This window comes from Bombus vancouverensis, chromosome 15, assembly GCF_051014615.1.
Source record: "Bombus vancouverensis nearcticus chromosome 15, iyBomVanc1_principal, whole genome shotgun sequence".
NCBI classification, from domain to species: domain Eukaryota; kingdom Metazoa; phylum Arthropoda; class Insecta; order Hymenoptera; family Apidae; genus Bombus; species Bombus vancouverensis.
Window position 1 is genome coordinate 6,883,360 of NC_134925.1, and position 15,133 is coordinate 6,898,492.

The following is a 15,133-nucleotide window of genomic DNA, read 5'->3' on the forward strand; positions in this document are numbered from 1 at the left end:
GTATAATTAGATATTTATAAATAAATATATATATATACACATCAAAGTATATTATTTGGGAAGATTTTGTTTTCAAGTCATAGTATATTACCTTCGTTAATTGTCTTTATTGAGCGACTGCGCATTTTGGCAATTAAAATGCCAGGATTACTTTCCACGAAAAAGATCGGATCATTTCATTTTACTTAATCTTAAAGAAACTTCTCCGTATTTTTATCCTCTGGAAAAATATCTTAATGTATGTTTTCATGATTTGTTGCTCAATTTTCAGGTGACCATGACAGGAGATTATGTTCTGGCAGTCGCGTCAATTATGATAGCTCAACTGCAAAATGACGATGTCACCCTCACGCTCAGTCAGGTAAAGTCCACAAACCATATCTACAATATGAATATTTTTAACTATAGAATATTTAATGCGATAGATAGAATAACTTTTAGTAAAGAAGTATCTATTATTTACGTGCTGTTAATTAATACGTTGATATTTGTACGGATACGTAAGAGTATTCACATGCTCTAGGATCCTGATATAACCCTGATGATAAGTATTGACAAGTCCAGGTGCTTTCCAGGTCGTGACGGACCTGGTGCAGGGTGAATTTATGCAGCTTGGCTCTAAGGAGACGGAAAACGAGAGATTCGCGCATTACCTCACAAAAACGTATCGCAAGACGGCCAGCTTAGTTGCTAATTCCTTGAAAGCGGTATGTACTGTCATGTTGATCTTGATATTTAATCCTTTCGTACAGGTCGAAACAGTTTTTAATATGAAGAATTATGTCTTCTAATTAATGTGAATATAAATACGATTAATTTAACAAATAATATATCATTAATAAATATATTTTGAACGTAGGTGACTATGCTAGCTGGTGGTGATGAACAGTTGGTCGAATTAGCCTTCCAATACGGTAGGAACATCGGTTTAGCATTTCAATTAGTCGACGATCTTTTGGATTTCGTGTCGTCTTTGTCAACAATGGGCAAACCTACCGCAGCAGATTTGAAGTTAGGTCTTGCAACTGCTCCAGTTCTTTTCGCCTGTGAACGGGTAAGAAAATGAAAAAAGTACATAAATTAATTGGTAAATACGTTTTAGAATCAGGACTTACTATAATCCACTTCGTATTATACGACTCGTACAGAATGAAACTTATATTTATAGATAGTAGTTCAATAAATAATTCATAAATCGTAGTTGAACATAATATAAATTGCTATATTCTTTCGCTTTTTAATATCACGATTTGACCTTTCAATTTCTGACTCACCTCCTTCGTTTTTCTATCATAGTATCCAGAATTGAACGCGATGATCATGCGCCGATTTCAAGAGCCAGGAGACGTGGAGAAAGCGTTCGAGCTGGTGCACAAGTCGCAGGGCCTGGACCAAACGAAATTTTTGGCGCGGAAGCATTGCATCGAGGCCATGAAACTTGCACAGTCTTTAGCCGAGAGCCCGTACCAAAAAGGTCTGCAAGTGGTCTGCGATTTAGTATTGAATCGTATGAAGTAGCGATATGAGGAAAAACGATAGGAACTGTATACGAAAGTAAAAGGGGTACGATGAAACGTTTTGGAAAAACAAACTGGTAGTCGCAAGAGAATTAATGTTGGCCACGAGGAACGCCGATTAATTTAATTACAATTACAATTACAGTGAACAAGGAAATAATGTGCCGTTGATACGACAGATTATACTGATTGTAGAGAGAGGGAGAGAGAGAAAAAAAAGAATATCGAACAAATGCGTAGGCGTAGATGATCGCGACACTCATGTTAAACGCACTCATGACGAATGTGTTCGATTATTATTAATGGTACTTATAATTCTATATTTAAACTTGTACGTTTGTAACATAAAAGTTCAAGATGTTTATATTTGCGATATTGTTAACGATGTGGTAATTTTATGAGAAAAAAAAGAAATGGGAAGATTAGCAGGATATTATTTTTATAAATTTCAGATGTAACGTAATAAGAGGTGCCTCATGTCTATAAGGCAATATGCAACAATAAGTACGAGCGATATCACTACGATGTTACTCTAATCGTGTTTAAACGTTACCGAATACTATGTAATAATAAGCGAGAGATCACTCACTAAGTGCCCAAGTACATCTTGCAAACGGGAGATACAACGTATAAGAGAATGTAAAGAAATGAACGATAACGTTTATTTCGCTCTATAGTGCACATATGACCTGATTTTATCGATATTGTCGCTAGCCAATCATAAGTGTAAATAAAATGATTTATAGGAGTAATTGTAATGTATTAGAATTGGTAAATCTGCCAGATTGTTGTTTTGCTGGAACCACTGGAACTGTGGTACTGTGTAACTAAATTCATTTAATAAGTGACAAGCAATGTGAAAAACTTTCCACGACAGTATTACATCAGATTAACTCGATTATAATGTTATAATTCGGTATACTATAACAATGCGATTACTCTAAAATAGAAAATTGGCATAGCTATTAAATTTTGCGTAAATTAACTTCTTTCTAAATGTAATCGGGTGATTTAATGCATGTTATTATTACGTAAAAGAGTAAATCTACATATATATCAGTATAGAAAGTAACAATCGCAAGAATACCAATACTAATTAATAGCATAATTTAATATTTTGTTTAAAGTGTGCGAAGAATACCTGCCAAAGAAGACCATATGGTCTTGATTCTTCCACTTGCATGGAAAAAGTATTTTCGATTCATCAAACACAATAAGAATTGTTTATTATTGATTGGAATGTTATAAATCATGAAAAATTGTTAAGTTTTTATATATGCATAAAATTATTCATATTGTTTTTTATTCAAAAAGATATCTAATAAAAGTGGAATACCATTTTCCATAATGTATTACATTCTTCTTGAATAAAAAAACTGCTCAAAATACTATTTGCTACATAACTGAACATATAGATATAATTGTATAATAACTTTTATTTATAACATGAATTAATGTATATAATTGCTCTTTAAGGTAACATAAATCATTGCTGTAAAATTATTAATAAAACAAATACAAAAATGTAATTATGATCAAACGTAGATGTATATTAAGATAAAGACATTCGTTTGGTATGGAGAATAGAAGTAAATGAAGCTTTCGATCTCCTGCACATATTAAAATTATTATTTACAATTTATTTAGCCTATGCACATAATCCATAGACAAAGTAGTATAGTTACAAATTCTGAACAAAAATGAAATATTCGTTATTGTTATGAACACGTATATAGTTAATGATTGTAGTTTTTGGAAGAAAGTTAATATAAAAAAGCCAAGACCATGGGTGCTCTTAATAATCATTACAAATACACACATATAGAAAACACATGTAAATGCATGATCTTTTAGATTCTTATGTCAGAACTAAATTGTAATATAGATCGATTAGCTTCATTATTAATAAATTGTAAACCATAACGTTCTTTACCTTATTTGTTATATTGGGGAACACTAAATCCATGTTATATAATTTTCTTTTAATATAAATGTTATGTTAAAACTCAAAACAGATCTTATCTTCAAGGTTCCTTATACATCAGTTAATATAGAAAAATTTTAATAAATATCTTTTTCCATTACATGCTTAAATGGATCAGATTAGTCCTTTTTTCATTATATGAATAAATAACATTAATGTATATTCCCTTAATGTAAATTTTAGTGAAGTATACAATACTATCCTATAGTGAAAAAATGCAGAACATGCGAATCCATTTTTCATTTTATAACATCAGTATAAATAGCACGGTTACAACCGTGCAAACAATTCGTCTGATATTATATTCAAATTCGACTTAATCGTCAAAGATGATAAAATCAATAGCTACGAAAAGATCTTCGCTTATTAAACTCTCGAAAGTAAATTTCTCACGACACGTAACTGACAGCTGACAACAGTGATAGGTTACGCACATAAAATCCGATGCACATGAGCGACAGCGACGTGATCGGTGTAGACGGGCGATGCAATATCGTTCATGTACGTTATCCGTTCTGAAACTATCATAGATCCTTGACTGAAACAAGTTTTCCAGCGTACAGTATTTCAATTGTACGCGCGACTTTAAACGAATCAGGAACCATTCCGCTACAGCTAATCGGGAGACAGCTAGGCAAAATTTTGGCGCGGAGCGTCATTGTGCTGTTGAATTGTGAGTGGTATCAAGATGTATCATTTTTTGAAATGCGTGATTTCAACTACGTAGTGTTTTCCCGTACCTCCATGTGGTGAGACATAGGTAATCGTATTGTTTGATATACAATTATTAATTGCATTACTATAAGTAATAGAATTATGAATTATATATGCAACAAATAATGCGAGCTAATTGGCTACGATCGCAATTGGATGTAGTTAGAACATTTATCAAATAGTTTCGTTCTAATCTGAGCAAAGTATCGTGTACAGAAATTTAATGAGTTATCATTTAATTTGCACTATATTAAATTCTACATCTAATGTTGTTCTAAGATGAATAATTTGTTCCAAGTAGAAGTATTCGTATTGCAATGGCAAACCATTATCGCCATTATAGTGGTCATAATTTCACAGTAAAATTAATTTCAATTTCGGTCATGAATAAAATAATTTTTTTCTGTGAGTCACGGGATGCGTGCGTCTTAGTTGCAAGAGACAGCCTGTATAAGAAAAGTGGTTAAAATAAAGGTGAAAAAATCCTAATATCTGAAACATTTATTTGTAAATAAAGTTCACAATGATGTCATTATTATGATCATATTAATAATAACAAGTACTCGTTACCCATAATCAATTTGCTCGCTTATTTCGTTTCTTTTTATTTCTGTTACGTGAATTTATAACGTGTAATAAAATTGCAAAGACATATGGTATAGACATTAAGCGATCTGTCATATCTTTTGTTCCTTTTCAATCGTTGGAAAAAGGAAGTATATTTTTGTCACTTAAGTAGCAACGAGTATATACGTTATATATCATTTTTTCTCTGTTTCTATAATTTAATCGCGTTACAGGAATTCTTATCGTATCTGATAAAATGTAAATAGCTAACGCAGTTCATTCTTAAAAAGGCACAAGTTTTTTTCCTCTTCCCGCGACGAAAATTTATTTCAATCCCCCAGTTCGATCGTCAAACACCTTCTTCTCTCCTTCTACAACATCGTTCGCCATTCTGCAATCGATTTTTTTAGTAGTGCATCATTTTGGTTTGTTATGTGATAAATATTAACAATTTTAACATTCATTGTTGAAAAAAAGTTCCATGAATCACTGTTTTACCGACGAACTCATCAATTGGTAATTTCCTTTCTTTTTTGACATAACATGGTAAAATAGTTTTCATATTTGATAATGTTTATAACAAATAATTAAATACATTTAAATACGTTATATATCTATTAAAAATTGAAGAAAATTCCCATCAAAAGCTGTGCATAAAAAGGACAAAAAGTAATAAACATAGTTTTATGTACGATTATTGAATACGTTCAAAAGTGAAGTAATTACAACAATAATATTTGAATAATTAAACAAGTTTAAATATAGGTATAACATCTCAATGTATCAATATAACGTTTCATTGTACTAAAATCTACCTATTATGTAGTTATTGATTTTTATATTCATCGTATGTACTTTAGATTGGAGAACGCTGTTCAGATTAACATCGAATAAAAATATGCATCTCCACACTCTTCACTGAATGTTTTACGAATGCAACTGGAGGATTGTTTAAACAATAAGATCACACATCTTTTCTTTATATGGACGAAACGTTCGAACAGAACTCAGAGACTGAAAATTTAAAAGCTACTCAGTCGGTACAGGTGTGTCTATCCGAAAGCTTCATTATACTCGTATGTACGTAATATAAAAACAACTTAAAAAAGAAAAAAGAAGATAGCAACACGACAAATCTACAAAATATACAAAGTACAGGGCTGTATTTATTGTCGACAGTAGACTACGACAAATAAATCGCAACTGCTGTGTCTGGTCTGCGAACAATCGCAGAATTACTATACGTCTTTTCTTATCATCGAACTAAAAACAACCGGATATCCTCCTTCTTACGTTACGCTTGTGACAATCAGCCGTTTATATCGCGAGGAACGATAAGATTTTCTTTTTTTGTGTTATGCGGATTGATTAGTTTGCATTCGCGTGCAGTGTCGTTCGCTCGATAAAAATAACGTTCGACACCTGACACGAACCGCACGAGATGGATTTTAAATTTTCTGAATTTTGAATGTATTGAAAATTTAAGGTTGAACGCTCATAGTTCTGGAAAATATTAACACGTTCCGTGCCGGGTGAAAATTGAAAGTGTCGGTGAAGTTTTAAAGTAAAGAGAATTTATCGTAGAATATCTAGATACGCGTAGAAAATAGGCGGCGATTCTTTGTAATCAAGTTTTTCTTTATTGCAAGCAAGCTTCTCTTTATTGTAATTTCGCATCTACTGAAACTAGAGTACTATCCATTTAAATCGTCACAAATTACAAGATATCCTTATCACTTTCTAGAATTGGTCACGTGAATCAGTCCTCGATATCATCTGTAATTCGTATCGATGATGGTAACGTTCATATTTTCTGCCTTACCGATATAAGATTTCTTTAATTAGTTCCTCGAGATTCTTACATTTTTCATTCATCAAAATGAATTCATCAGAATGTAACCATGTTTGAAGTAACTTCTATTCCTTAAAAGAATTTTATCGTGTATTTTAATCATTTCCATTTTTCTCTCTTATTTTTCTTTTTTTTTTTTTTATTTCACACATTAATCTCAAAGCATAGTCAAAAGTTAGTTTAAAGTAATCAGTTATAGAAAAGTAGCGATTTCTCTGAATCTCTGACATTTTGAAAAGCGAAAAGAATACTATTAAATCTCTGCTAAAAATTCTACTTTCTGTCATAAGAATCGTTTCGTCGTCGAATGAACCATACGGCACGGAACTCGTTAATTTTAAGATGCCAATTTCAATCATTCCTCGTTAAAAGAATCGCGCTTAAAAGAATAATACTCCGCGCTTCTCTATCCATGTCTAAATCGATCACATTCTAATCGCGTTGTCAGCGTAACGTTCGCTCTCAGAATACGCTCCAAGGTTGGCTTCCTACCAGACACGAAGGAATTCGTAATCAGGTGCGTTTTCTGTGGCGACTACGGTGCAGCCAGCGAGAGTCTTAGTAACTGGTGGATCCTATGACTCGAGCCGTTCGATCAAAGTGACCTGAAAGTGGTTAACTCGAATTTGAGAAATTTTTGAAATTTTTCGCGCCAAAGCATTCGATCGATCCTTATATAAATGTATAATTTCGTCAATTTTCTCTGTGTTTTGTTTCATGGACTAAACCGATTTGCCAAATAAGCGGCTCATTTAGCATTCCTGTGTGTCCCATACGGAGCATGAAAGTTTCGATTAGCCGTTTCTACGGCGACCAGAAACGCGATCTACAGTGGCGTGCAAAGTTTTCCGGCCAAATACATTTCCCACCTTACATTTCAAAAACGATATTTTAAAGAGTTTCAGGCAATATCGTGGATAAACTATACGGCGTTTGCGTATCCCGATATTACTTGAAGCTTTTCCAGATATCGCTCTTCAAATACGAAGTTAAAAATTCAGTCTGGTAGTAAATTTTTTCACGCCACTGTACACCCTGTCCAGGGTACCACGATCGATCGGGACGATGATCGTGAACGATCGTTGAAAATTCAAGCACCAGTTTCAAAGTGAATTATTCGTATGCGTGTAATTTTTATCGATTTCGTTTCTCCGCGACCTCGACTGATAACCGAATCGAGTCGAATTGAGACTCGTCGTTGCCTGTTTAAGCGACCGGACGAACAAGACTTATTGTTTTAAAGGCGAAAACGCGCGTGTTAACGGTGCTCGGTGTGCGAACGCAGCGATCAATCGGATAACTCGACTAGTTCTTTTTTTTTTTTCTTTTTTGTTCCTTTGGATTTTTTTGGCTTTTGGTAGAAAGTTCTTATTTATAAGTCGACGTCTTCCTGCTTGGCCTTTGGTGCAACCTTTTCACCACTGTCGGACTCTTTGATGGTAGTGTGAACGTCAGCGACTTCGACCGGCGGAGGAACCGCTGGATTCACTGATTGATCCTCTTCCGCAATCTCGAAGCCAATCGTCGCTCCAATCTTCTGACTCGCCTGTTTGAATGAGTCTGATAGCATCACCTGTTGACCAGATTAATTGTCAAGCGTTAAAAGCGCGATAGTATGGGGCGCTATAGATGTAGGAATAATAAAGAGTAGAATGTGTTAGGTATAATAGAAGTTAATATTTCTTCGATATTCTAAATTAGATTACGTTGTTATTGAAGGTACGCTAGATTAGTAAAGTGTAGAAAAAGCTTACAAAAATCTATTTAATTTATATTCGATTAGAAAATTTAGATTATTATGGGACAGGTTATTTACATGTACATGCATATACAGGGTGGTTGGTAACTAGTGGTACAAGCGGAAAGGGGGTGATTCTACGCGAAAAGAGAAGTCGAAAATATAAAATAAAAATTTTTTTTCTTTTTTTAATTCTTCCATCGAGACAACGATCTACAGTGAGATCCGTTATAACGAGACGCGATAAAGTGCACGCGTACCGAGCGAAAATTCAAAGTCGATTTTCTCAAAAACAAAGCCTCAAACGAAAAATGTTTATTCTATATTTTCGACTTCTTTTTTCGCGTAGAATCACCCCCTTTCCGCTTGTACCACCAGTTACCAACCACCCTGTATATTATTAACTATAAAATTAAATTGGATTATTGTATATAAATTATATGTACATTATGTTATACCATTTATATCACATTGTTATATTATACTATGGATTAGATTGGATTACTAGATTTTCATTAGATTAGAAAATATTACTATTATAAGAGATTTCGAAAATTTGGTAATTTACATTGGATTATGAGATTTAGATTATCTCAAGTTAGATCGGATTATTAGATTTTTCTATTTTTCTTTGGAAAATATGTGGCGGCACGGGCCACGGAACTTTTCAACGGCTCCGGATACAAAGCGCGACGCCGCCAAAGCGCAACACCGACGTGCCCAATGTATCATCGATATCTTCACACTCTTTCCGCCGAATTCTCGGAAGAGCACACACGCGCCAGCACAGGCGGCACATTTAATGAATGCACGCTAGTGGGGATATCGATGGGCTACGAAGGGAAGGATCTGCGCGAAGAAAAACAAAAAGCAGAGTCAGTCTGTCTTGCGTCATTAAAAGTGTATTTCCTCGGTCCTTTTTGATAGCAACGCGACGAACGACATCTCGGTGTCTATCGTTATTTGTTAGTTGTTACCTGTTGTCCGTTAAGTGTTATTGTTGATTATTAATTGTTAACTCTGATTGTTGATTAGTTCTAATAAACTGTTATTCGTAAAACACCAAGAGTAGTTCCTTACGCACCTATCACTATACCACCTCAAATAATTAGTGAAAAATGCGTACCTGTACGACGTTGATGCACATAGACGTGAGGGCCAGGCCGAACACCAGGTATATTATCGAACACATCATGTATATGGGATGCTAGATCAACCAACCAATCAATTTGTTAATGTGTGCGCGTGTATTCTGTCATCGGCGGTTTTTTTTTTTTTGTTTTAATTTTCTCTAAGAAAACACGTGCAATTGTGCCGAAGTGAGATTTATGCGAAAAGCATGTACGAAATAGTGTGTATATACGGTGATGTGCATTATTAGTTCTCTTTAGAATTTGTGTTTGTTTGTCTGTTTCTTGATTAACTTTTTGATTTTCAAAGCTTACCGTCTGAACGCCACCGTGAAAGGGACAAGCAAAAGAATAAGTTAATTATATAGCTCACTGAATACGAATCTTGGGGACAAAGGTACATTCCATCGGTCAAATATAAAGAAAACGCTAATCGCAAATGAAAATCGAAGAATGTACATCGAAGAGACACGTTCTGAATTTGGTAAGTTAAAATTGGTAAATTTCAGCCACGTTGTATAACAATACTTCGTAATACCGCGTAATATCGAATTTCCTCTATTCGTTTGTACAGAGAAAAATTAATAACTAATAATTAATTAAATTTGCTCTCGGTTAAAGTAAGATTAAGATTGTTTAATTCAACGAATCGCTTATTAAGGTAAATAAAAAGATAAGGGCAAATGATGTAAAATAGTAAGCTTCTAGGATTCGTAAAGTTCCTTCCTTTTCCCCCCATTTCATTAGATAGAAATTCTTACCGTTTCTTTTCCAAATTTCTTTGAGTTAAAAGTTCGACGAAATAGAACAAATACTAACATTGCATAAATCAAAATTTATACCGCTATCCATGGATTACGTAACGTTGTCCCAGCTTACAAAATTCTGAAAATTCTCTCACACGATATGACTAAACGCTGCGTATCCAGCTTTGAGTTAGAAGGAAAGTTAACTGTTCGATCGAACGTGTCTCTTGGAATCAGTCTAGCAACGATCGAATCGATCTCGTCGTTTAGGGAAGGCGAAACGAGCGGGGCGTGATGCAAGATATAAAAACGACGAAGTAAAATATCGTCGAAGTAAAAACAAAAAAAAAAAAAGAATGCGAAGAATTTTCACCTTTGGCACGTAATCGCCGAAGCCGATAGTGCTCATGGAGATGAAAACGAAGTAGAAGCTCTCGAAGAAGCCCCATCCTTCCGATAAACAGAACAATGTGGCGCCTATGAAAATGTAACCGAGTAGAATGAAGATGGCAACAGAGATCGGTAGATTAAATTCGTCGTCGATGGCGAACGCGGACATCGCCGGTGTTCCTGGTGTGTCAGGCACGTTTCCATCCAAGTTGAGCACCGTTTGAGATTGCGGAGCCTGCTTTTGTATTTCTTCGATATCCTCTGGGTTAATCTGCGAGGGCCTCTTAAACGTTGCTAGGTCGTAAACTAATTGCACGCCTTTCATCACTTCCTGTTTACCGAAGACTTAATCAGTGAAATTAGAAATCACAATGTTGCAGTCGATGGAAGCTTGGTATAAGCTTGGTGAGCTCGCGAGATACAAGGTCAGAAGGTAGAACACGTGATATTCGATTATTGCGACAATGCTGTGCATTGACTTCTTGCAGAATTTGACTTTAATTTTAATTGTCTCGATAAAATTTATTCTTTTTTTTCTATGATTGCGATGATATATTAGAAAATGCAACAAAGAGTGGTTAAGAGTGGAAAATTGCTTTTCCTTTTGGGATGGAAATAAAACGAATAGGAACCAAAAGTCACAAGACGATCGTTCTCTATGATTTTGAGATCTTACCTGAACAGGTACGGTTCGACGAACCTTGCGACAACTTCCGGTATAATACACCCTTCGGACGAACGCCCAGAGGAACTTGATACCACGCGTGAATAATTTGCCAAAATCGGCTAATATTATCAGAAACATCGGGATACCGAAGATAGCGTAAACTATTGTGATGGCTCTTCCGGTGGTGGTACTAGGTGAAATATGTCCGTATCCTAAAATAGAGCGACAGATTCGTAAAGTTGAGGTACTGTAACGACTGGAATCGCATGATTCATATTCGGTAATGAGAATTAAAATTTTAGGGTCGAACCTCGAGAGTTTCACATCTCTATACATATATTTCTATGGGACAAAAATAAACCCGAGAGATACTAAATACGCGGTGGTGTTCGGTCTAAGTTTAGCAATTTTAGTGGTACAATTTGGCGGTCGTTTGCTCATAAAGTGGTCGAATTCTTCGATAATAGAACCTTTCCTTTCAAGTATCTCGTTTATGTAAACGATTATTATTTGGAACTGTCTGTTCCTCATGAACTTTGGGATCGTTCGTTTCGATGAAACGAAATATTATGAAATTTGATTTTCTGTTTGTTAAATTTGAGTCGATCGGATAGCCGAATTTGTATTTCGATTTATCGATAATTGCTGGCTTTGTGCTCATCACATCGATCTAGATTCAAATGATTACGCATATTCGCAAATCATATAAATTTAATATTAAATTTCTACTGATTAAAGATTTGTAAGATCGTAAGTACGAAAAATGAATTATTGTATAACGTTGTTAGATTTAATTTAATATTCAATCTGTTAGCAATATTGTAATATTACGTTTTTACTAATTAAGGGTTATTAACAATCCAAATATAAAATATGGAGCATTCAACTTATCGGCAATATTTCATTTCACAGATAATTTCCAGCTTTAATTGTCGTCTTCTTATTAAATATGATTGAAAAGATTATGTAAATTAGAAACCATTCATGGCTTCCCATATTAGATTAATTAGATTTCTACTGATCAGTAATTTCTAAGAGACTAAACATAACAGCCGAATTATAACTTCGCTTAATTCATTGCATCATGAATGTTTGAATTTCGTTTCCCTGGAAATTGCCAATTTTACTATGAAATATTTTGTAAAATTAGATTAAAGAGATATCAAATATCGTGATATCAAACTACTCTCAAAAACCGTGTTTCATAGTCATTGTTAATCTAAACACGAAATCTGTTAGATATCCATTCTATTACTAATATTTAACAACAACGTATCCCTCCATGGCACCAAATCGTCAGAAGTTTCAAAATCACGATATTCCTTTCCAGAATGTAATAAATTCCCAAAGTCCCCTACGAACTTATCATTCTTGAAAAATTTAGGTCGCTGACACGAAACGCGTGCGCATTCAGCTTTTGACAATGAAGTATACAACCCACAATCATCGTCTGTACGACTATATCAGCCAGTTAGGAAAATCAATACGGAACTTATAAGAGCTTTTGCGATAACCATATCTCTTCACATCGTCGCACATCGATTTTATATTTTCCTTCGATATTTCCTGTTATCCCAGAGCTATCCGCATTTTCTCACCGATAGTGGTTATTACTGTCAGACAGTACACGACAGCGTTGAGAAAGCTCCAACTTCTTTGCCCGCTGTATGTATGAACGCCCGCTTCGTGAGCAGTGTGCAACTGCTCCTCAAACTCCATTAACTTCCGGCGAGCCATGCTCTTCCAGTCGTCTTCCCTCAGATTGTGACTGTAGTTCCACAAACTATCCAGGAAATCTCGTTTCACGCGTTTCACGCCGCATTTGTAGAACGTCTCGAATGCACCCTCGGTGAACCGGAAAATAAACGCGCCCAAACCACAGTAGATCATCACCAACATTAATTCTGACAAGCAACGATTTCTCAATCCTCTTACAATTTGTGCTTCCCGAGGATTTTGCGCGACGAACGCCTTAAACTCTGCAACCACGTCTTTCATTGCCCTTAAAAAGTCCATGAAAGTGACTTTCGCCGGTTGGTCCAGTCTTACTTCTAAGAATTTGTCTTCTCTTTTAACTTTTGTCGGTTCTTCCTTTTGTTTTGGTGGTTTGACTTTCTCTGGTTCTTCGTGGTCTTCTTTCTTCTCTGGGTCATCGTCTTCTTTGTCTTCCTTTTTCTTGCCAAAGAATGGCAGCCAAGAAAACCAACCTTTTCTTCTCTCAGACTCTTTCAGCTTCTCGATAGATTTCTCGATGGCTTCTTGTTCCGTCTCTGTGAGCGGTGTACTGAATTTTCTTCTTCTCAGCGACTTTTCTTCTTGAGCATCCTCGAACACATCCGGAATATCGGCATCGAGGATGTTCTGCTCTCTCTTCAGATATTCCTCTTGGGCTCTAGCGAAATCTTTCATTAGACTGTCGTTACTCAAAGGAATTATCTGCTTCTTTATGTCAGAGGAGGATCTCTTCATCGAGATTTCTTCCGTCTGCCGAGGGAAAGATTCGCTTTTCTTCATTTTACGATCCTCGTCGGTATCGTCAGTTTGACTATGAACTCTAGAACGTCCTCTTTCAGGTTTCGCTTGATCGTCTCCCTCAAGCTTCTGTTTACTGGACTTCTTCTCCCTTGGAGGCTTCTCGATCGCCTCTTTTACTCCAACTTCGGAATCACCGCTGCTAATTTTCTTCGAGGAACTCTTCTTTATTCTAAATCTCCCTGTTTCCGGCGATTTAGTTCTTCTCGGATGCCTGTCTATATCCTCCATATCGCTAGAGTCAGTCGACTGACCGTGTCTCTCCATTCTTTCCCTCGACTTCTTCTTCAAACGTCTTTCCACCTTCCTCGGTTCAATCGGTTGATCTATATCACCATCAATATCCTTTGAGCTCGGTATAGCATCCTGATACTTCGTAACAACTTCTCCACTCTTGGTCGCTTCCTTCACTGGACTTCCGTTATCCACTTGGCTAGCCAATTCCTTCCTTACCGACTGTGCAGTGGTCTCATCTTTAGCGTCACTCTCACGTGCTTGCGATTCTTTCTGAGGAGAAGCAGAACTCTTCTTCTCTTCGCTCACCTTTCTACCATCAGCGTCCTTGACCTTGCTTGGGCTCCGCTTCTTTCTCTCCTCGACCTTCAGCTGCAAATCTTCCTCCTTGCTTCTCTTCTCCCGATCCTCCAACTCGGCCCGCTCAGCATCCTCCGCCATCTGCTCCATCCTGGCGCGTCTCGCCTCTTCCTCGTCGTCGGAAGTTTCCACCAATCGTTGGTTCCTCGAGGAAGGGTCCGGTGTCTTCTCGCGCCTTCTGGCCGCGGCTTTGCGCCGCCTGTGTACTGTGTAACTGTCCTCCATGTCTCAGGACACGGAGAATCGGTACAGATGGAACGCGGGACAAAATCGAACTGTTGGTTTGACGCGAAAACTGCACGATTGCGTCTTGGTTGGCCCCGGTGCAGACGGACACCGAGACAGAAATAAAACAGAGGCTGCTCCCACCACGCGCTACCAACGGAACCAGATGGTTTTGCCGCAGCGGGTATCGAGCGAAGGCGCCACGCGAATCGCGCGCAACCAGGAGGCCAACGACGCTCGGGCGTCGCGGTGCCGGCCCTGCAGCTACTGCAACCCGTTCAACGCCACCCGAACCTGCAATCCGGTTACTGTTACCACCACTCTCTCCAACCGCTATGCGGAGCTTTCTTCGAGGCTACCCAAGGCGTAACGTTATCAAGCGATTGACGTCATGGAACATGATTTTAGGGGTTCGGCGGTTTCGAGGAAAGAAAAATATTACGCTAAGTATGCTATTGTCACGGTGTTAGCTGTGTA

At 36.6% G+C, this 15,133-nt stretch overlaps 2 protein-coding genes across 3 annotated transcripts in view; one reads left to right on the top strand and one right to left on the bottom strand.

Moving 5' to 3' along the window:
* Nucleotides 1–3,046, top strand: part of qless (decaprenyl diphosphate synthase subunit 1 qless) — a 53,143-nt gene extending 50,097 nt beyond the window's left edge. The window contains exons 5-8 of the mRNA XM_033335434.2: nt 272–361; nt 576–707; nt 860–1,054; nt 1,297–3,046. Coding sequence (XP_033191325.1) covers nt 272–361; nt 576–707; nt 860–1,054; nt 1,297–1,518 — 639 coding nt within the window. The 3' untranslated portion in view covers nt 1,519–3,046. The remainder of the gene's footprint in view (nt 1–271; nt 362–575; nt 708–859; nt 1,055–1,296) is intronic.
* LOC117157393 (uncharacterized) lies at nt 1,271–14,917 on the bottom strand. 2 transcript variants are annotated; one of them, XM_033335433.2, is made up of 6 exons: nt 12,904–14,914; nt 11,315–11,517; nt 10,622–10,969; nt 9,499–9,579; nt 3,936–8,207; nt 1,271–1,476 (listed from the first exon to the last, which is right to left on the bottom strand). In XM_033335433.2, the coding sequence occupies exons 1-5, from the start codon at nt 14,654–14,656 to the stop codon at nt 8,007–8,009; spliced, it is 2,586 nt and encodes an 861-aa protein (XP_033191324.2). In that variant the 5' UTR covers nt 14,657–14,914; the 3' UTR covers nt 1,271–1,476; nt 3,936–8,006. The 2 variants fall into 2 exon arrangements, with proteins under 2 accessions (XP_033191324.2, XP_033191323.2); XM_033335432.2 differs by lacking the exons at nt 1,271–1,476; nt 3,936–8,207; nt 9,499–9,579 and adding an exon at nt 9,586–9,820 and having other exon boundaries at nt 12,904–14,917.
* Between the last annotated feature and the right edge of the window lie 216 nt (nt 14,918–15,133).

What these genes read in the sequence shown, in the direction of transcription:
- LOC117157393 (XM_033335433.2), bottom strand. Translation starts at nt 14,656, where the DNA reads ATGGAGGACAGTTACACAGTACACAGGCGGCGCAAAGCCGCGGCCAGA. An exon ending in GTCGAACCGTACCTGTTCAG is followed by an intron (nt 10,970 to 11,314) that starts GTAAGATCTCAA and finishes TTCGGTAAACAG; the next exon opens with GAAGTGATGAAAGGCGTGCA. An exon ending in TCGGCGATTACGTGCCAAAG is followed by an intron (nt 9,580 to 10,621) that starts GTGAAAATTCTT and finishes TGGTTGATCTAG; the next exon opens with CATCCCATATACATGATGTG.